General features: G+C 51.1%; 5 protein-coding genes across 6 annotated transcripts; 4 read left to right on the top strand and 1 right to left on the bottom strand.

The window, feature by feature from the left end:
- Positions 1-773: 773 nt before the first annotated feature.
- J3458_015174 (uncharacterized protein) lies at positions 774-1,371 on the top strand. The gene has a single exon (XM_066120704.1). The coding sequence runs from the start codon at positions 992-994 to the stop codon at positions 1,298-1,300; it is 309 nt and encodes a 102-aa protein (XP_065974296.1). The 5' UTR covers positions 774-991; the 3' UTR covers positions 1,301-1,371.
- Positions 1,361-3,217, top strand: J3458_015173 (uncharacterized protein). The gene has a single exon (XM_007817811.2). The coding sequence runs from the start codon at positions 1,423-1,425 to the stop codon at positions 2,617-2,619; it is 1,197 nt and encodes a 398-aa protein (XP_007816002.2). The 5' UTR covers positions 1,361-1,422; the 3' UTR covers positions 2,620-3,217.
- Positions 3,218-3,683: 466 nt separating this feature from the next.
- Positions 3,684-7,363, bottom strand: J3458_015171 (uncharacterized protein). The gene has a single exon (XM_007817813.2). It carries the CDS (start codon positions 7,159-7,161, stop codon positions 5,074-5,076), a length of 2,088 nt encoding a protein of 695 aa, XP_007816004.2. The 5' UTR covers positions 7,162-7,363; the 3' UTR covers positions 3,684-5,073.
- J3458_015172 (uncharacterized protein) lies at positions 3,735-4,553 on the top strand (the record flags this gene model as incomplete). Its single annotated transcript, XM_007817812.2, has 1 exon — positions 3,735-4,553. The coding sequence occupies one exon, from the start codon at positions 3,735-3,737 to the stop codon at positions 4,551-4,553; it is 819 nt and encodes a 272-aa protein (XP_007816003.2).
- A 4,240-nt stretch (positions 7,364-11,603) lies between the features above and the next one.
- J3458_015170 (uncharacterized protein) lies at positions 11,604-18,446 on the top strand. Of its 2 annotated transcripts, XM_066120702.1 has the most exons (3): positions 11,604-12,480; positions 12,604-12,927; positions 13,010-18,446. In XM_066120702.1, the coding sequence occupies exons 1-3, from the start codon at positions 12,318-12,320 to the stop codon at positions 17,770-17,772; spliced, it is 5,250 nt and encodes a 1,749-aa protein (XP_065974294.1). In that variant the 5' UTR covers positions 11,604-12,317; the 3' UTR covers positions 17,773-18,446. The 2 variants fall into 2 exon arrangements, with proteins under 2 accessions (XP_065974294.1, XP_065974295.1); XM_066120703.1 differs by having other exon boundaries at positions 11,604-12,927.
- Positions 18,447-20,348: the final 1,902 nt, after the last annotated feature.

The raw sequence follows: 20,348 nt of genomic DNA, 5'->3' as shown, positions 1-20,348 counted from the left end.
AAACTATTATAGATGTTACTAACTGGCTTAAACGCACTGGAAGTCTTAATTAGCTTATTATAGGCATAAGGCCGGATATTACATACATAATTAGTAAGCTTAGTGCTATAAACTACGGTCTAAAATAAATTTATCTTAACATCCTAAAGCATCTCTAGCGATATCTTTAAGGCACATAATTAAACGGAATTATTATGGGTAGCTATAAGTATAGCATTAATAATTTAAAGCTTCAAGTGTATGTAGACGCCTCCTTTATAAACGATAATTGCGATCGTTATTCTACGGCCGGTTACGTTATGTTTTTAGCTAGAGGTCCTATTATATGGAAATCGAAAAAGCAAACCATCATTACATTAAGCTTTATAAAGGCCGAATTCATTAATTTAACGCTCGCGGGTAGAGCTGCCCTCTAGATTAATAACCTCATTATTAACCTTGGTTATCCGTAACCATAACCTTTGGTATTATTTACTGACAGTTAAAATGCGAAGATCACAGCGCTTAATAAAAATAATACGGCGAGAACTCGTTACATTAATTTGCGGTATAAATGGATTATTTAAAGAGTTAAAGAAGAATACTTTAATATCATGTAAGTAAGCATAGAAGATATATGCGCTAACGGACTTACGAAGCCACTTAGCCCAGTTAAACACGGTTAATTCCGCTAATAACTACGACTCTAACATGTTTAAACGAATAATACATTTTATATGTAAAACTGTAGGTAATAACTATAAATGGAATGAATGAATTAGAGGAAATAATGACGCGGATACTGGATTTTCATGTATGTTAAATATCACAGCTCGGCTGAGGGGAGGTGTTAAGGGTGGTCACGTGATGAGGGTTCAGCCTCGCGTGATGCCCACAGCATCGCACATTCCCGGCTTGTCAGCCTTGTTGTTAGTTCGGCCAAGACAGTTCAATGTAATTGGTATTTCGTCAGCCTTGCCTCCCTTCACACCGTATTCCTCGGCAACAATAGATGACCTGCTTGGGGAAGCTTGACCAAACGACGATTACTCCTCCACACCACGTTTCGCGCGGGCGCCTTTGCGCCTACCCGGTGGAACAATCCATGCCGAAGTCTCAACTACCTCGAAGTACGCCTGGCAGCGGCCGGCAGACGGATGACACTGGCGGGCTCGAAATACCGCGGACTGACGAGAGCCAGGCGTCGCCACGAACCGTGTTCCCACAACTCAAAAACTCGGGAGGCGCACAAGCCATTCATTGGTTGGTCATTAGTAATTACAATCCCCGTACGGAGTACAATGGGGAGATTGGAAACTAGGGAGCAAGAAGACGAAGTTCATTTAGTCGCTGATGGGTGGAGGGTTCTATCCGGGACCATAACACTCTGATGGCCTCCCATCCAGGCAAGATCAGTCGAGACCGGACGTCAATTGATGTTGTATGCGGTCAAGTTGGCAATGCAAATGCACCCCGCACCAAGCCGAGAATCCATCAGCCAATCCTTTGGCTCTGATCCCTGACATGGCGCCCTCGTCCCATCTCGGCCCTCAACTGGTGAAGCGGAGAGCAGTCCGTCTTCACATCCCGCTTCTATTCCCGAGCATTTCGAAGCGGTACTCGAGGCGTCAATACCCTGCACTGCATCTCTCTCGACTGTCTCGTGGAACCTTGTCTCACAGAATCGCCATCATGAAGCTTCTTGTTACCGGAGCGGCTGGCTACATTGGCCAAGTCTTGTCGGAAGCGTTGCTAAATGCCGGCCATTCTGTCATCTTGGCTGATATTGTCGAGCCTCTCCTTCCTCTCGACGCGAAAGATGCCCAGAGCCGCGCGACTTGTGTTCAGGTCGACTTGTTCGAAGATGCAGAGTCCGTCATCAGCCAAGACTTGGATGCCATCTACATCTTGCACGGCATCATGTCCGCGGGGAGCGAAGTCGACATGGACCTCGGCTACCGCGTCAACTTGTACAGCGTGCTGAAGCTGCTGGAGGCGGTGCGAAGACTCTGCCCCGGCGTACGCGTGATATACACGTCGTCCATTGCCGCATACGGCTCTCCCCTGCCAGACCTGCCCTCTGAAAACACCGTGTGCACTCCCCAAACAAGCTACGGAACGCACAAGGTCATGATCGAGGCGGTGCTAAATGACTACAACCGCCGCGGCTTCATCACGGCGTTTGCCTTTCGGCTTGCCGGCATATCCGTCCGAAGTGGAAAGCCCACCCAGGCGGCGAGCAGCTGGATGAGTGGCATCATCCGTGAGCCGCTCCAGGGGCTGGAGACGACCATTCCATGCGGAGACGACTTCAAGTGCTGGATATGCTCGCCGAGGACACTCGTCAAGAACCTGACCCTTGCTCTGACCCTCCCCGCAGACTGCATGCCTCCGCATATCCGGCAAGTCCTGCTCCCGGGGATAACTGTCACAGTAAGGGAGATGCTCCAGGCATTGCGCAACGTTGGCGGTGAGGAAGCTGTCAAGCTGGTGCGGAGAGAAGAGCCCACCGCGGACATAAAAGCCATGTTGGATAGTTGGCCGACACAGTTTGATGATTCAAAGGCCTTGCAGCTGGGATTTGTGCCTGATCAGCCTTTCCAAGACACCGTGCAGGACTTTGCGGATAGCTTGAGGTGAAAGGACCGACCTGCAATAGCTCCTACCAGGGCTGAGTTGTATGCCTTGCACTACGTGTACTGGTTTTGTCTTTAACGAATGTATGTCATGGGAGTGTTCTCAGAAGTGAACTGTCAAGGTGATCTATCCACGTTTACAAACCTGTCAACGTCCGGGCTCATTGGGCCGGGCATTGTGTTTGAGATTTACATGCTTGCCCACGAGTCAGTCTGAAGCCAAGAGCGAGCGATACTAATCGCATTCACATGTACGGTCGAATGCCTCAAACCGCCACACCCGTAGTCGTTTCGAATTCCTGCCGACATTTTATCCGTGGACAGAGGCGAAGTTGATGCAACTGCGTCTCTGCTGTTGCTAGTGCACATACTGGCTTCAACAAGGGAGGGAGAAAAGACCAGGGCCACGCCAACGATTGCCTCCCTCTAGACACTCCTCATTCGAGAGTAATGTCCTGCCTTCGTCCGCTCACTTCGTCTCATCGGTTTCGAGGGCATGAGGTGTGACGAGATCAGCTCATCGACAGGGAAGAACCCAAGTCGTCTCCCACGTTTTTACCCAAGGGCAAGTCTCTGGCGCCTTGTTACTCCCGACACTCAAGCCTGACAAAGCGTAGACATGGCTGTGTCCGTACAAGGAGATCATAACACATACAGTAACAAAAACTCGTTTTAAAAATGCGCTGCTCATGTACGACTGTGACAGGATTCGCCATGTGGAGTAGCTTGAAGACTGTCTTCTGCTCGAGTGCGACTCATGTATACCACCAGTATCCCAATATTGGATATTCGCAACCAGAAACCTAAAAGAAAAATTCGTCACTCATCTGTGCCCTCCCCATGTTATTTCGATAATCATATTTCCCCAAAGAAGCAAGATGGCGTTGATTGATATGCAACACTTTTCTCGCTTTAGGGTAGGAAAGGTCTGGAAGTACTTGCAGGCCCCATTCCCCCCACATCTCCCCGCTTATGCAATTTAGCGATTTTAATTTTTTTCTTTTGCCATAAAAGGCCATCCACATGTGGTGAAAAATATCGTTGACATTCACCTCCTCCCAGAGTCACCAGACATGTCGTGACGCCTTGACTCACTGTACGCCCTCATTCCCGGGGCCAATGCACCTTCTTCTTATCCGTCATGGCGAAAGCGTGGACAACGTAGCTGGCCTCTACGGCGGCTCTCGCGATGCCGGCCTGACCAACCACGGTGCCCTGCAAGCACAGCGATTGGCGTCGAGCCTGGCCGCGTCCAAGTTGCAGGTCAGGCACATCTTCTCCTCCAACCTTGATCGGGCGGTCAAGACGGCCAACGCTGTGTGCGACTCTCAGAACAAGACGCACCAGTCTGCGCTGGCTGTCGTCCAAGTGGCCGAGCTTCGAGAGAAGCACTTTGGCAACTGGGAGGGCGTCAAGTTTGCATCTGGATCCGCCGACCACAGGCCAGTGCAGACGGGTGCCGAGACGATGGAGTCGCTCAAGGCGAGATGCGGTGCCTTCTTGGAAAACCACCTTGCTCCCGTCCTCACCGCCGCCATGGTCGAGCACGAGAAGAACTGCGTGGTTGTCGTTGGCCACGGCATCAGTCTCGGAGTGCTGACATTGGCTCTGGCCAAGAAGCTCAGCAGCACTGGCGCCACGCGTGATGCCCCCGGGGACGCCGTCTCGAACCAACTCGCCTCTACGAGGATATCCTGGAGCAACACGGGCTACGCGGATCTCGTCATTTCGAAATCCGATGCCGCAGTTGACGTTGCAGCCGGCGGCAACCCATGGTTTGGACTCGAGCTCCGTGTCGCGCAGATCAACTGCACCACACATCTCGCAGGACTTCGCAAGACTCGTGGCGGAATCGGCAGCGCCGCCCACGACGAGAAACAGAAGACCATCGAGGGTTATTTCACTGCCTTTTCGCGGAAACGCAAGGCAGACAACTGATACAACCCCCCCTTTTCTCACAAAGGTAAATGCCACTCTTTTTCCTCCCCGTCTTCCATTGCAGTCACAAAGTGCAGGCGTCGCTGTGGCGCTTCATATGATGAGAACACAATTAATTCACAGACCTGTTCTGAAACATAATGTGGAAACAACTTGTCCAACCGCTGTCTGATATGCACTATACTGTCATTTTTTGGTCTTTACCTGCATTACAACCTGCCTCATGTGCTTTGCTAACGTGGCATTCAAGTCTTTTAGGTTTTTGCTGAGCGACCCCGAGCCCAGGCATGTCGACATCTTCGAATGGTCATAAACTTCGTCTCCCGTAGCTTCGTAGTTCTGCCAAGTATTCGAACCGTGTTATTCTGCGTGTGAAAACATGTTAAATGCAGTTGACATGATCATGGTGTGATTTCTGATGTGAACAATAAAAAAACACTGGGGGGTACAGGAATCTGTTTTGGTGTGGGCGAGACATCAAGACCTGCATTTTATTTCTAGTTTCTCAAACGCGGCTCCATCATACATCTGTACTGTCTTCATCTTTGCCCGTGAATACTTTATACATTCGCCGACTGATGGCCTGCCCAAGCGTCCGATCCGACACCGCGCCGTCCTTGTTTGTGCTCTTCCTCACGGAATCAAGCCTCTCCGGACCACCACGTTCCAGCCCCTGCACCAACTTCGTAATGCTGTCAAACTCGGCGGCAATGCCATACGCGATGGGGGCAGTGACCCGCACAACCTGTTGCAACGTCCTCACATAGGTGTCGTGGGCACTGTCCCCAGTTCGCACTTGACCACTCTCCATGCAGAAGCCAGCGACGGAAGTTGCCTGATCCCGCTGCATCCTGTACGGGATCGTGGAGACGTGCTGTGTGAAGTTTACTACCCACCTAGCCGTGTCTATGGCAACAGCCGTATGGTGAATTAGCATCCCGTGCTCAACTTGAAGGGCCAGCATGGCATCTTCAATAATGTCCTCCGAGATGTACTCGACGCTCGTGCGCGACGAGGATGATGCGGCCGCGTCCGTAGATCGAACACCAGAGGCAAACTGTCGGTTTCGGTTGTTGCGATTCCGGCGGAGCCAAGGCGTCATGCCCTGAAGAAGGTATACAAACTTCATGCTGCCATGGTGCGTCTTGATATCGGCGACATGACTTGCCAGCAAGTCACCCAGCGCCATAGCAACAAGCTCTTCAGCTGTAACAATTACAATAGCGATTTCCTCGTCGACAATTCTTGCCGAGACTGGCTCCCATAAGCCAATATCGTCGTTGTATTTGCTCGTGACCTTTCTACGCCACTTGATAATGCTGTGGTTGGGGCAATTCCAAGTTGCATGGTCCACCCCAAGGCCTTGTAGCATCTCTTGGACTTGAATTCGCAGCTCTGAGCTGAGGCCAGAAGGTAAATCTACAATCATCTCCGGAGTCGATACCTTCTTGTCGGTGCGAAGCTTATTTACTTCCGCCAAAGCAGCGGTCCGTTGTTTCTCTGCGGCTTTCGTAGCCTTGGCTTCCTCTCTCTCAAGTCGCTTTCTCGTCTTTTCGAGCTCTCGCTCATGAGCTGTCTTTTGTGGTTTCGCCCTTTTGGTGGATGTAGCCGAGTAGGAAGTCCTAGACTTGGACCAGGTCAAGTCGCTCTGCGACCGTCGCAATGGCGATCGAGCACGGCGCTTTGAGACATCCATGTCTGAGATGGCTGGTAATTCGTCATTGACATCATCACTCAAAGAGTCAGAATCATCAATAGTGATCAGGTCTTCCAAGACTACGGGTTCGTTGGCCCATCTGGGCAGTTGGGGGTCGGCGAATAAGCTGGTGTCGACATCTTCATGCACTTCGATTGCGGATTGTCGAGATATTCCAGCTTGCCGGTACAGCCGATCTCTTCCCTTATCATATTCCGCGGCCGTGTTTCGACTTCGAGATGTAGTCAGCAACGGCGGGGGTGAGCTGCAAAAGGGATCAAGAGACACAGCCCTCTTGCCAGCAAGCGGTCTCTCGGGCAGAGGCTGGGGAGAGCTAGCGAAGGGCTCAGAGCTGAAGCACGTAATTGCGTCTTCGCATGTTGAATTTCCAATGGCCTTTTTAGCAACAGATGTTTGTGATGGCAGACCTTTGTCGTTTTGTTCTTCAGCCGGCGAAACCGGCTCTAAGGAGCTTGTAAACTCGATGGGATCCAGTACTGCTCGGTTCTGGAAGCGCCTATTCTGCTCTTTTAGCGGCAACGGGGGCTTCGATGAAATTGCACTGGTGAGTCTGTCGCAACTGGTTTGCGCGTCACCTGGTCCTGTTGTCCTTCTGCGTTTGGCTTGTCGGTCATCCAGATCAAATATACCGTCGTCAAGTTCGTCAAAGTCGTCGATGTCATCAAGGCTTTTTGCCGGCTGTTGCACGCAGGACGATGGAATTGGCTTCTCATACCGGCTCGGTGGTGTGCGGCTGCGATGCCTAGATGAATCCTTTGGTTGTAGCCTGTGTCGAATCGGTGGTGGCTGCGAAGCCTTAGACGAATGCGAAGACGTCGCCGATGGTCTGGTTGCGGTTGTTGGCCCAGGGCTAGAGGAGATTAGGTCGATTACATCTGGGGCCATTTTCATGACATGGCTTCTTTAGGCAGTTGCCATTCAAAGGCGTATAGAAAGCCGTATTCGTGAATAGGCTGGACACCACAGCTCTTGAGACACGGTGATGGATCGACCAGGACACTTGACGCGCTGGGCAACAGCACGCATCACGAAGGACGCGCGATGGTCACGTGGCCGTGCAGTGATGTAAGGTAGAGAAACACCAAGACGCCAGGCGGAACTCGCAGAGCACTCCCCCGCAGCACCAGACACATGGGCCAACGCGCTTTCACCTGGTAGTTAGTTCACAGACTGCTCAGCTTGCCATACAAACTCTCATGCCTCCCCTTGGGTCTGATCGTGCTAGTAGTGCTAGTCAGTTGTTCTGGGATGGATGCCATGCTGGCGCACGGGCTTCCACAAGAATTCAATGTTGCCTCGTCACGTCCAAGCGCCGTCCACGAATGCATGTTTGGTGGCAACCACGCTCGCTCCAGTAAACCCAGACGTTAGCTAACTCGGATTATTGTTTTCTTCTGTTTGACTTTACACGGTGAATACGGGTGACTATATTTCCAACACAAAAGACGAAGCCATCTACGGAGTACTACTTGAGCGCCTCCCTAGGTGGGTACCTAGGTAGTCATCCGACGAGTCTTTGTCTCAGATTTTCCTCTAAACCATGGAGCAACAAACGTCCTTGAGCATGCACGTACTGCTATGACGGTCTTTCAATCTCTCAAGTCTGTCGTAGCAAAGAGCCTTCGGACCTCACATTGGTTGGAAGCGCCCGCGTCAATCAAGAATTCGGTTCTCCCATACGTATCCCTGCTGACCTGGTCAGAGAGCCGCCTCTTGAGCCGTGTACGGCCAACCCCAGACTCGACATCGGTCTAGGCCCATCAAGGTAGAACGGCGATGGAAAGATCGATAGCTAGTATCATGTTTTGGCATCTGTGGAGGTATTCCATTGTGCGGTTCTGGATGGCGCGGTGTATTTTCGCCCTCTTTTGTAAATCCTGCTTTCTTTTTTGTTCTCTCCCCCCCCTCCCCCCTTCCCTGCATTTCTTTCTACGCACGCTAAATTCTGGCTGTGTTGCAGTCGGCGATTGGCGATTGACGATCAGGGTTGGCCAGACAAGTACGGAGTAAGTCGCGGTGGATTCGCGTTGTCATGATTGCTTTTTTAACTGCTCCAGGGGTCGGTGCTCCAAGTTGCCAAGCCTACTCAACCCATTGTATGGTTCTTGCTCGGCCAACAGGCATTGACCCTTTCAATCCAAACTTGTTCAGGGCTATGGCTTACTGACAAGTCACCGAATGCTCCGTACTGATCTGATACCGTGAAATGTGTCACTTTTGAATGACGCATATTTTGCCGAGCAGGGAGCGCTTCGCATCCGTCACAAAACTCCATCTGCCGGCTCGACTGCAAGACCAGGAATGGATAGGGATAGTAATTGGAACAAAGCCCGAGACAGGTTGCGATATCTAGATCCTTGAACTCTGTTTTGCATTTTTCTGCATGTCTCTCTGCTGATTTCTACATTCGGACCAGAGAGGCGGGTAGCGTAGAGAAAACAATGCCGCTGCTTTCTTCCAAGTAACCCTCGCTGCCAAAGTCGTTGCAACTCGCCCAACCCAGTTGCCGTGTGTTAGTGCAGCGTCCAACATGAGAAGAAATGGCCCTGGAGCAGCACAATACGTATGCTGGCGTATGGGAGAGCTGCTTGGGCAAGGTCTGTAAATTGTGACATTTGTCCCTACGCTGTTCGGCTATGCTCGGGACTTTGTTACAAGCGCTCTGTACCGTCATGTCCAAAATGCTGGGCTGATTTCCAAAGATTGACGGTCTGCTCTATTATGAGGCGGGCGTTGCAGACGACCACTATCAAGGCTGTATCTACTGTATGAGACATGACCGACCAAGTGTCTTAGATGCGATGATTGGCAACAAGTCAGAATTTCCTATTCGGACACAGTACGGAGTTCTCGGTACGATGTCTTCTACGGGATTCTGTAGCGAGCATGGCCAGCATAGTGCACGTTGCGTAGATCTTTGACACAAGACGCTCAACTGGTTGGGGACAAGGTCTCCTGTATCTCGCGCAATACTCCGTATTTGGAGTTCAATCCACAGCATGTAACAGCGAGCGGTAGTTGGTAGTAGACTTATTGACCACTTTCCCAGAAATGTGAGCAATCAGGCGCCCGCTCTAAGAGAAAACCAACCAACCTCTCACCTTGTCCATGGACGGACGGACTCGTCAAAGCGGAACGCCAGATCCCAGTATGTGAGCACGCGGGTTGCAAAAAAGGCCGCACACCCCGCACCCACAACCACGCACATAGGTGTGCGGCCTTTTTTGCAACCCGCGTGGTGAGCTACAGCAAGAGCAAGTCGATCCCTGAACGCGTCTTTTTTTTCTCCTTGTTTTTTTCCCCGCGAATCCTTGCCCGTTGGTTCGGGGTGGGCTCCTGGTGGCTTGTGATGGCGGCTCTGATTGTCCAGCTTCAATTAGTCTCTCAGGGGTGCCCGAGTAGATTGCTCAAACTTGCATTCTCTCAGCTCTCGCCTGGTCACCGGCCGGGCCTGCAGCTAGCCAGACCCCGACGCCAGGACGCTGACATTACCCACTCGATCTTCAGAACAGTCTTGGCCTGTTGAAGATTCTCCTTAGGACGGGTGAGCAAAAACAAAGAGGGCATCTTGTGGCCTCGGGAGCAAGGCAGGGGTCTTTTCGCGCCACTTCATTGTCCCTGTTGGAAAAAGTCTTCCACACATACAATAGTGTCCGCCAGGCGATGTGCACGGTACGCCGCCGCACCAGACACACCAGACCACATTGAATACCATCATGGTCAGAGTTTGGGAAGACCCTGTCCCGGCGGCGCCACACCTATTAAGCCAATTGATGGCGAACTCTGGGAAAGCCACCAGCCCACAGCACATCTCACAGCCAACCAGCGTTTCAATCTTCAGCTTTTCAAATGTCTGGTTGCAGCCAACCATCATTGTCGAGTCTCCAGGAGCAAGAAGGAGGATAAATGCTGTCAATTATGCAGCAGAGTTGTTCACCACCATTTTTGGACATGCCTGGCCGTTGCCGCGCCCCTGAAACTTTGAGGCTTAGCCTGTCATGCGCTGCCCGCATGGCCCTCGTTTTGCTTTGTACTCGGGCATCGATAGACACTCCTTAGGCGCCGTGTACCGAGAACCGAGAACCGAGTCCGGAGTACAAATCACGCTTCAAGCGTACAGAGTATTGTTTAGCAGTGGCCGATGGGGTGAGTTTGCTGCTGAATCAGACGAGAGACTGACGGAAGTGACAGAGGAATTGGTGATCAGACCTGTGTTTTCCGGTGTCTGGCCATACATACGGAGTACCTTATGGCGAATCCCTGCAAGCTGTCAGGGTGTCAAGGGGTTTGACCACCCCTATTTGTAGGTTTTTGCCTGCCGCGCGCTCCGTCCTCGATGGACGGGCAACCTGCGCCAAGTACCACCCTAACAAGAATGGAGTAACGAGGACTCCGTACGGACTCCTGTTTTCGAGAAATGAACCCGGGCACTGATATCAAGGCGGCGCGTCTATGCTTAGGCCATCAGAGACATCAACCGAACATGTACCGTAACCTGGGTTATATGCAGCATGAACTTGTTTGCACTTTCATGTGCAGTTGCAGTAGGTTGTGGACAAGATGTGATGGACGATCGGAACACCGAGATCTGTAATATGTGCCGAGTACTCCGTATACTCGATTGAAATGCGTCTCTACCGGTCATCAGGTGCCTTCTGCCATCTCGCCTGGCGGATGGAATGACAAATGTGTCAACGACGCTCTTCGGGGTACGGAGTACGGAGCTCTCCATGCTTTGACGACTCTCGCTAGTTCCCTTGCCGCGTGGGCTTGGGACCTTTGGAACTCCACCCGGTTGCAATTCAAAGCATCTTGCCACACTTGTTCGTCTTGCGCAAATTGCACGTAGCACAACAGCTACCTACTTAAGTAGGTACGTATCTAGATAGGTAGGTAGGTAGGTGCCTAACCTACTAGAGCATGTAGGTACCGGACTCTATACTGTATTCTTCGTATTCTGTATGTACATACAATACTCCGTACTCTGTACATGAACAGAGTTTGGTGACGAGTGTCCAAACGTCCAGGGGGGCCATCTTTGAGCAAACTTGTAACCCATGCCATGCTGCCATGTTAGCCGTGTACCTAAACGCATAAGACGGGATTGGGACTGACGGCATGGCAAACTGGCTTCCCGGACCTTTGCTGCCGCTCCAACAAGACCCCAGACAGCCAGTCGTCATGGTCGACCTGAGCCGGCCAACGTAAACCTGAAGCGGATGAAGCACACATGTACCTTTGGTGTCGCTCGCCGGGAATATCTGGACATGGAGGCATTGGTGGAGGGGAGGCGGGGTCGCGCCTTTGACGGCCAGACCAGACGTCTATGTGCAGGCTCATCGTTAATTGCCAGCTGGTCGCCAGCTGCCAGCCAGCCGCCGGCCAGCCAAGTGTTTTTCCTGAACCGCCATCCAGCCTTGCGTTTAATTATTGGTAGCTCCTCAGGCCCAAGTGCCTCGTCAACTCGTGCAAGCATCTGGTGTTCCTGGACCCTGGTCGTTGCCAGCCTTCCCAGGACCCAGGACCCAGGTCGCCGCCCGTCGCTCGCCGCTCGTCGCCGTCAATTGATCGATCCCCTTTCCTGACTGCAAACACCACACGAGTACTAGCTTTGAAGACGAGGGCAGTCGAGACTGGGACCGCCCAAGTCCGCCCAGGACCCCCATGACCCTCTCAGGACCACCCAAAACCACGCCCCCCCTCCCCAGCTTGTGCTTGTGCTTCCATCCACACACTAGTCTTCCCATCCCACGACGGACATACATAGTTCTCCGTACAAACATACATATTCCAATTTCCCCCAAAACTTCACACACTGGCAACCGTCCGTCGCTGCGGGTCTGTCGAATTTCGCCAAAATAACCCCAACTTCGCGCCGCGGCGCAGGGCCTCTTACTGGCTTCACAGTCCATCCGAGACCATCACCGGCCCTCGCATGATTCCCGGTCCCCAGCACGCACACACATACTCTTGTACAGGAAGGAATCTTGTCTTTACTTGTGTTTTTTTTCATTGTGCGTACCGAGTGTCCTCGACCTCTTTTCGCCATGGCCTCATCGCCGCCGGCGTCGCCTCTACATCAACGAGAGCGACCTCTCAGCGCCATCGTGAGACCAGGCCCAAGGAGTGCCAGCAGATTGAGCATGAGCAGCAAAGCTGGTGTTGGTAGCAGGGCCTCGGACGACGAGAGCCGGACAGCTGTCAAAGTTGGTATGTATACTTGGTGACATTGACTTGACGTTTTGCCATTTCAAAGCTCTAAAACATCGTCCGCAATTCCCTTTTCCTTACTAGCAAATAAAATTATTGTTTGCTGATCGTCTCTCCGTGAAGCTGTTCGGGTGCGACCACCGTTGAAACCCAACGATCCAGGCTATGATCTCATCCCACAACGCTTTCAACGCTCCATGGTCCAAACGACATCCAACACCAGCTTGGCCATCGACTCCCCGCAAGGCAGGAAGATATTCGTCTTTGATCGCGTCTTTAGCCCCGAGGTTATGCAAGATGGAATTTGGGAGTACTTGGCCGACTCAATCAACGCCTTTACACAGGGCTACAATGTCTCGCTTCTGGCATATGGACAGTCTGGAGCTGGAAAGTCATATACCATGGGCACCTCTAGCCCAGGTGAACAGGAAGATGAATCAATGACTGGTAAGGCATTGTTGCCGCTAGCAAACACCCCTAGCACAGCACACCGTCACTCATCAGGCTTGATACTTACCCTTTTTCACAGGTGTCATCCCCCGAGCAGCCACTGCTCTGTTCCAGAAACTTGATTTATCCAACGCCGGGGGCAGCAGCTCATCGTCCAACAGACAGTCCATGTCGAGTCTTCGGACTCCCCGCTCCTGCAACCACCAAAACCTTCTTGGCGACCGCAATTGGTCGTTGAAAGCGACGTATGTGGAAATTTACAACGAGCAGCTGCGCGATTTGCTTGTGCCCGAGTCGACTCCTGCCAGTGAGCGAACCAATATCGCCATCCGAGAAGACACAAAAGGAAATATCATTCTCACCGGCCTGCGACAAGTCGATATTGGTTCCGTTGACGATCTCATGAACGCCCTCAATTTCGGTTCCAGCATTCGCCAAACCGACGCCACCGCAATCAATGCAAAGTCTTCTCGCTCTCACGCCGTCTTCTCATTGAACTTGGTGCAGCGCAAGAGTAAGCTCCAGACAACTGGTGCAGAGAAGCGACTCTCCATGCCTCTGGAGGCCATGACTGGCCAGGACCTTGCAATTACGACGGACAGCAAATTACACTTTGTTGATCTTGCCGGAAGCGAGCGACTTAAAAATACTGGTGCACAAGGAGAACGAGCCAAGGAGGGCATCTCCATCAATGCTGGTTTGGCATCTCTAGGCAAAGTCATTAGCCAATTGTCCTCCCGTCAATCTGGCTCTCATGTATCGTACCGCGACTCTAAACTAACCCGCCTGCTGCAAGACTCATTAGGTGGCAACGCCATCACCTATATGATTGCATGTGTCACTCCTGCTGAATTCCACCTAAGCGAGACTTTGAACACGGTTCAATATGCGCAGCGTGCCAGAGCGATCCAGTCCAAACCGCGAATCCAGCAGGTTGACGATGGAGATAGCAAGGCCTTGATTGAGCGACTTCGAGCAGAAGTGTCCTTTCTGCGAGATCAGATTCGAAGCTCCCATGGCAGCGACCATAATCCACGGCGAGGCAATGCTGCACCGAATGAGCGGTCTGACAGATCAAACGAGCGGGAATCGGAACTCCAAAATCAACTGCTAGATGCCCAAGAAAATTACAGCGCGCTGAGCCAGCGACATGCCAAACTGATCGCCGAACTTGCGAGGGCGCGAGAACACGAATCAGAGCAGGCCGGCCAGCATGACTCAACCTCGGCCGACGATCGACTCAACCGATCCAACTCATTCGCACAGGCGGTCGAACAGGTTGTCCTCGAGTACGAGAAGACTATTCAGAGTTTGGAACAGTCTTTATCGAGCACCCGGTCTACACTCTCCAACACCGAGACATCGCTACTCGAGAAGGAAACAAAATGTGCATATGTGGACACCATTAACAGCCAGCTACAAGCTCGTCTTCAGAAACTTATGGATAGGGAGGCTAGTACCGAAAACTACCTCCACGACCTAGAAGCCAAGCTGGATGGCCACACGAGCGGTGAAGAAAAGAATGCTACGATTATATTGGAACTTCGCAAAGAAATTGCGCGAGTCAGAGAGAACGAGGCCGCCTGCGAAGATTACATTTCTACGCTTGAGGAGCGCTTGGCCGAAGCAGACCAGGATACTGAACTAATGCAGCGTGAGATCGATCGTTTGGAGTCGGTGGTGGAGCGTCAGCGCAGCCTAGGAAAGTTGGATGCTCTTCTCTATGAGCTCGATCACGTTGATTCGGGCAAAGCTGACGAACCAGAGACGACGACGATGAATGGAGCGTTTCATGGTCGCCGATTTACGGACCATTCTCGAAGCCAGTCGCACGTCAGCCGCAAGAGTCAACTTGATGGGCCGATTCCCGAAGAAAATGATGAGCATGCACAGGATATAAATACCGAGAATCATGTCCACCATGCTGAGGTGGATGAAGAGACTGCCCCGGATCCCGATCAAGAGAGTGCGGTGCCGCACGGCGTTGAAGTGGAGGCCCTGACAAACGGAAACACAGCTCGAAGCGCCAAGCAGAGCAAGTATGTCGCTGACAAGCTGGAGAATGTCACACAAGAACTTCTCGATCTCCGTGTTGAGCACGAGGCCACTATCCAGGACTATGATCAACTTCAGGCTAAATACGAAGAAGCTCTTCGATCGTTGTCTGAATTGCAAGATGCCGTTGATGAGGCACGTCACCCTGAGCGATCAAGACCCCGCGATTCCACAGTCTTTGAATCGCCCTTACCGAAAGCACGTCCAGCTTCATTTGCATCTGACGGCAAATCGGTCGACTTGAAAGATGAACCTCGGTCGTCCATGTCGAGATCCTTGTCGTCTGAGTTATCTTCCGCGATGGAGTCACCGGCTACTATGGATAGTTCGGCTATTGATTTGGGCTCAGAAGCTGACACTGCCACCACCAAGCCCGCTGTTTCAAGCGAGGATTTGGGCCATCGAGAAGAAAATGAACAGCTAACCGCAGAGATCGAGAGATTGCGCAAGCTGGCGGACGAAAAAGAAGTCGCTGAGAAGACTCTTGCTGAGAAATATGCCGAACTCGAATCTACTCACAACGAGACGCTGGATATGGTGGAAGAACTGAAGACCGAGGTGTCAAAGGCGCGTGCCGTCGAGGCAACGTCACCAAGAACTAGCACCCCCGTCATTCGTCGCAAATCCAGCCAGAACCTCTTGGTTATTGACCGTGCTCATCGCTCCTTTGCTTCCCTCCGCAACATTGCTTCTGAGAACTTTGAGAACCAACCCGAAGTTATGCAGAGCTTTGAGCTCAATTTGAATTCTGCCATGCACGAACTCCACTCCCGAAGTGAACGTATCCAAGAGCTGGAGGCGGACATCACGTCGGTCAAGAAGGAGATGGAGACTAAGATGACCATCATCTCGGGATTGACACGCGAAAGATCTAGCTTGAAGGCCAGCCCGATGGATATGTCCATGGTTGCAAACTTGCGCGATCAGCTCGAAAGAAACGAAAAACAGATGTCTGGGATGCGGGAGGCGCATGAGTCGCGAGAGAAGGAGTTGACATCGCAGCTTGATGAATTGCGTGAGTCTTTGCGGAATGCTGCGGCCCCCCCGACGACTGGCGGGAGTGTCAACTCAACCATTGTCGACGACTCTGCCAAGGAAAGAGAGCAACGAATCTCGGATCTCCAAGCAGAATTGTCTGGATGGGAGGAGACGCACAGACTAGTCGTTGACGCCGCGGAAAAGACGGAGGCTGACCTACGCGCCAATATCGCGAAACTGGAAGCACAAATTGCCTCATCGAATAATGAGGTTAAGAACCCCATCGTTCAGGATAGATCTGCGGATCAGGACTCGGTCAAGGACATGGAACAAAAGCATAAAAAACTAGTAGACTTCTTGCGCGCTGAGATTGACGAGTACAAGGCCATCATCAATATTAATTCTGCCAAGATTGCTGAGCTGGCAAATGAGCATGCCGATGCCAAGTCGGAGCTGGAGAAACTCAACAAATCTCATGAGTCTGCCATCAAGGAGCTTGAACAGCACCGAGAGCTCATTGCATCCCTGGAGACCCAGGTCGCCAGTCACTCTGAGACAGCCAAGTCCCATCAAGAAGCCCTAGACCTTCTCAAAGATAGACATGCGAGAGAGATGTTGGAGCTCAAGTCACATGAGCAGAAGAGCTACGAGGAACAGGCCGAGGTTCTTATGCAAGAGCATACTGATGCCATGCATAAGCTTGAAGGTGAATTATCGCGGGCTAGAGATGAGCTTAGCAAGATCGCTACCCAGGTCGCGACTGGCATGGGTGTTGACGTTGACATTGAGCTGCTCTCGGAAAGAATCGATCAGCTTTTGGTCTCTCAAAAGACGCTGGCCGAAGAACAACAAAAGGCCGAGGAAATGAAGAATCAAGTTGCTGAACTCACTTCTATCAAAGAGAATGCCCTTGGTGATATCGAGGCTGCGAAATCTTCCTTGACGGAGATGCTCTCGGACAGTGCTGATACTGTCCCCACGTCCGTAGTTGAGCAGCTTAGCGCTGTGAAGACGAAGCTTGTGGACCTGGAACGCCGCAATAAGAAGAACAGTCGCTTGGTTGAAGAGCTCGAGGAACAACTCCAGAACAACTTTGACGAAGCACAAATGACCAACAATCGTCTAAGCACTTTGCAGACGGAGCGCAATGCGCAGCTCGAGGAGGCTACCGCGGCTCGAGCCAAACTTCAGAGCGATTTGGATAACATCCGGGAAGAGTACGCAGCATTGCAAGCCAAATACCAAGAACTCTGCAGTATGGGTGAAATCAAACGATCCAATTCCAACTCGACGATCCGCAAGAGCGCCTCACACAATTCGCTGCCATCTCCACCGCCGGCCATTCCTCTACCACCACTGCCCAATGTTGCTGCCAGAAGCGGCTCCCCAACCAACGGCGTGCCCAATTCCCCGACATCTGGACGCCCTGTTAGCAAGGACAATGTCAACATTTCACAACTCACCGAAGACCAAGAAGCCCGAATTAGAACCATTGAGAAGCACCTTTACGCTGAGCGACAACTGACACAGACACTCGAGGAGGCACTCACCGACCTCGAGAAGCAGTCGAAGAAGGTCAAGGGTGACTGCGATGCGTGGAAGAAGCGCTCGCAAGAGCTGGAAGCCGAACTCAAGGAATTGAAAGAACGTCAGACCGAGCCACAAGCAGATAATCGCTGGAGTATGCAGGCTGTTGAAGAGGAGCGAAAGAAGCGACAGGCCGCCGAGTTGGCTAGAAAGCAGCTTGAAGAAAGGATGAATGCCATTAATAAGGGTAAGAAGAAGAAGGGTAGTCTGAACTGCTTCTAGGCGGGGCTGAGCTTTCTTTGGAAAACTGGTACGCGAGAGGCCAAAGATCAGGCTTCTCAAGGTAGCCTGACGACTTGAAGAGGCGTAATGGCTGGGGGCAGTCTCTTCATCACTGAGGATAACGCCCTCTGTTGTCTTTTTTTCTTACATCGGTATCTTTTTTTTTTTTCTTTTTCGTTTTGCTTCGGTACGACCTGCGGGTCGTTTTGAGACGGCCCGTCATGATCATGTTTCACTTTGTTGCGCGTTCGTGACGCTTTTTAATGGGCGCAACACAGGCGAAGTGTTTTCTTCTTTTGTGTATTTTTTTGGTTCTGGCGGCAACGAATGAAGTCTTATATCCCCCCTTTGTTTCTGTCATGGTTATTCTTTCTTGTACATTTGGTCTATGGTATTCATTATGTCTTGCCGCTCTGCACTTGATACCACGATTAGAGGCGTATCCTATGCCGTAGGGAAATGATGTTGTGCATGGTGGGAAGACATAGACTGTTGATGTTTTTACTTTTGGCTTTGTTTCAATTCATGGAAGCGATGACCGTGGAGGATGGACGGCCTGAATGAGTTGGTGCCTGGGGAGAGCATGTGCGGCCTCTCTGGCAAAGTTACGACGTACTACAGTATATATATCGAGTGAGAATGATAAAGATTGAATATTTTTTTTTGCCCAGCAGTGGGCTTGTATTTTACTCTGCAGCGAGCCTACTTTGTCAAACGAAAATATGAGACATGTGAGGATGGTCGGCCAGCTACTTATTGAAGTCTTTCAGGACCAGGGGCCGGGGTCAAGACGGACCATGTTGAGTACGTTAAATTATGCTGGTCAGCTCACGACCGACGTCAATGACTCTTTGTCCTCCGCGGATATAACCAACAGTGACTGATTTATGAGATTGACTCTGATAAGAACACGGTTTAAAGCGTTTGCTCAAGACGTTTGGAAACCACCACCCCTAATCAGCGGTTTGCTTCTGTCGTTCAGCTACAAGTGGTCTTTGCAAATACACGCCACCATGCTACGGAAAAAATACATGGAATTAATTCTGGTCCTCATGACGATGTGTGGAATGTTGCTATCGGCATCCGGCTCAATACCCTTCCCTTCTCATACGATACTCATGCTCGAATGGGCGGGAATAAGTCAAACAAATCAACATAGGTTTATAAGAGGCAGTTTCGGATCATTTAAAGTAATTAGTCTCCAAGAGCAGCCCAGTTTCCGCGGGTTTTCCGTATCAACAAGAAAGTTTAGACTGTTTAACATGGGTAAGACCCTCGTTTCTTAGTGCACAATCACGAGCCAAGTCACCACCCCTTGGCTCACCCGGCTCATCGTAAATTGAACGATGAAGGATTTTGCATTTAAATACGTTTCACTAAGGGCGGGTGGATTACGGCTGTACTGTTTGCACACTTGTACCTCCAGAGTTACCCCGACGTGCTGCTCATCCTCTGTCTTTGGCACGCGAATTACAAAGTCCTTTACCAATGCCAATCTCCTTTCAAACTTGATTACCCAAAGAATTTTTAACTTTCTTTAAGCACAAGCAGGCAGACCTAGTTCTTTTAGTTCGAGCACTTTGTAGTAAGCCGAGTATGCAAGCACGCAACGTGTGTATTTATGCTCCCTATGAGCTAACCGCACAACAGCAAATCAAAAACATGTCCAAGAAGCACTCAGGAAAGTGTGAGAGAATGACGTCTGGAGATTACGGAGAATTTCTGTCATGCCCATGCAGGCGGAACGACGGTGCGGGAGTGAAGGATGGTGATGCGTAAGAAGCGTTTGTCGGCTTCGCAGCTGATGTTGACAGTAAAGTAGGATACTGACATTCAATGAACCCAGATTTCTCTCTTGGATGGACTGAGGAGTAGCTTGTAACTGTCAGATTAGGATGAGGACATCTACGAAAGTGCTCGAAAATGCGCTCAGCATTTGCTACTACAACCGGATACAACACAGAGCAGAAGAATAACATTGGGCCATGCTGTAACCAGAGGAACAAAAATTTGGCCGTTTCATGACTATGAACCGTGTGGTGGCTGCCGGCCGTCTCGACAGCTGAGGCTTGTCTTTTGCGGCAGTCCCATTTCGGCTGCCATGGATTGGACGTTGCATACCTGGAAATGCAGGTGTATACTTGTCAGTGGGCAAGTCTACTCTGCTACAGGCTACAGGTAGGCAAGTTTATTGACTGAATTTCGCTGGACGAGAAGCCATTCGACCGACTCTCCCGTTTCCTGGCATTACCTCTATTTCCACCAGCACAGACGGTATCTTGTGCATCTGGCTGAAGATGTACACAGTACTCGGGTGGGCGAAGAGGAACCCCAACTTTGCCAAGTCTGTCCGTATGGTTCTTAGCACCGTCATGCTTTTGCATACATGTACCCCTAGCCTATGCGTTAGCAACGTTGTAACTATCCTGCAGTGGTGAGTGAGTTCAGCTAGGTGTGATATAGCAAGGGGAGTTGGAGAGATCAAATATATATATATATATATATAGAGTTTTGAATACTTTCTAATAATAATAGAGGCGACTATTGCTACGTGGCACAGAGGTCTCTGTGTATAA

This window comes from Metarhizium acridum (genome assembly GCF_019434415.1).
Source record: "Metarhizium acridum strain ARSEF 324 chromosome Unknown scaffold_347, whole genome shotgun sequence".
Classification (NCBI taxonomy): Eukaryota; Fungi; Ascomycota; class Sordariomycetes; order Hypocreales; family Clavicipitaceae; genus Metarhizium; species Metarhizium acridum.
The sequence above is the reverse complement of the archived record's forward strand: the minus strand, read 5'-3'. Positions and strand labels throughout refer to the sequence as shown.

What these genes read in the sequence shown, in the direction of transcription:
- J3458_015170 (XM_066120702.1), top strand. Translation starts at nt 12,318, where the DNA reads ATGGCCTCATCGCCGCCGGCGTCGCCTCTACATCAACGAGAGCGACCT. An exon ending in CCGGACAGCTGTCAAAGTTG is followed by an intron (nt 12,481 to 12,603) that starts GTATGTATACTT and finishes CTCTCCGTGAAG; the next exon opens with CTGTTCGGGTGCGACCACCG. An exon ending in GGAAGATGAATCAATGACTG is followed by an intron (nt 12,928 to 13,009) that starts GTAAGGCATTGT and finishes CCTTTTTCACAG; the next exon opens with GTGTCATCCCCCGAGCAGCC.
- J3458_015174 (XM_066120704.1), top strand. Translation starts at nt 992, where the DNA reads ATGACCTGCTTGGGGAAGCTTGACCAAACGACGATTACTCCTCCACAC.
- J3458_015171 (XM_007817813.2), bottom strand. Translation starts at nt 7,161, where the DNA reads ATGAAAATGGCCCCAGATGTAATCGACCTAATCTCCTCTAGCCCTGGG.
- J3458_015173 (XM_007817811.2), top strand. Translation starts at nt 1,423, where the DNA reads ATGCGGTCAAGTTGGCAATGCAAATGCACCCCGCACCAAGCCGAGAAT.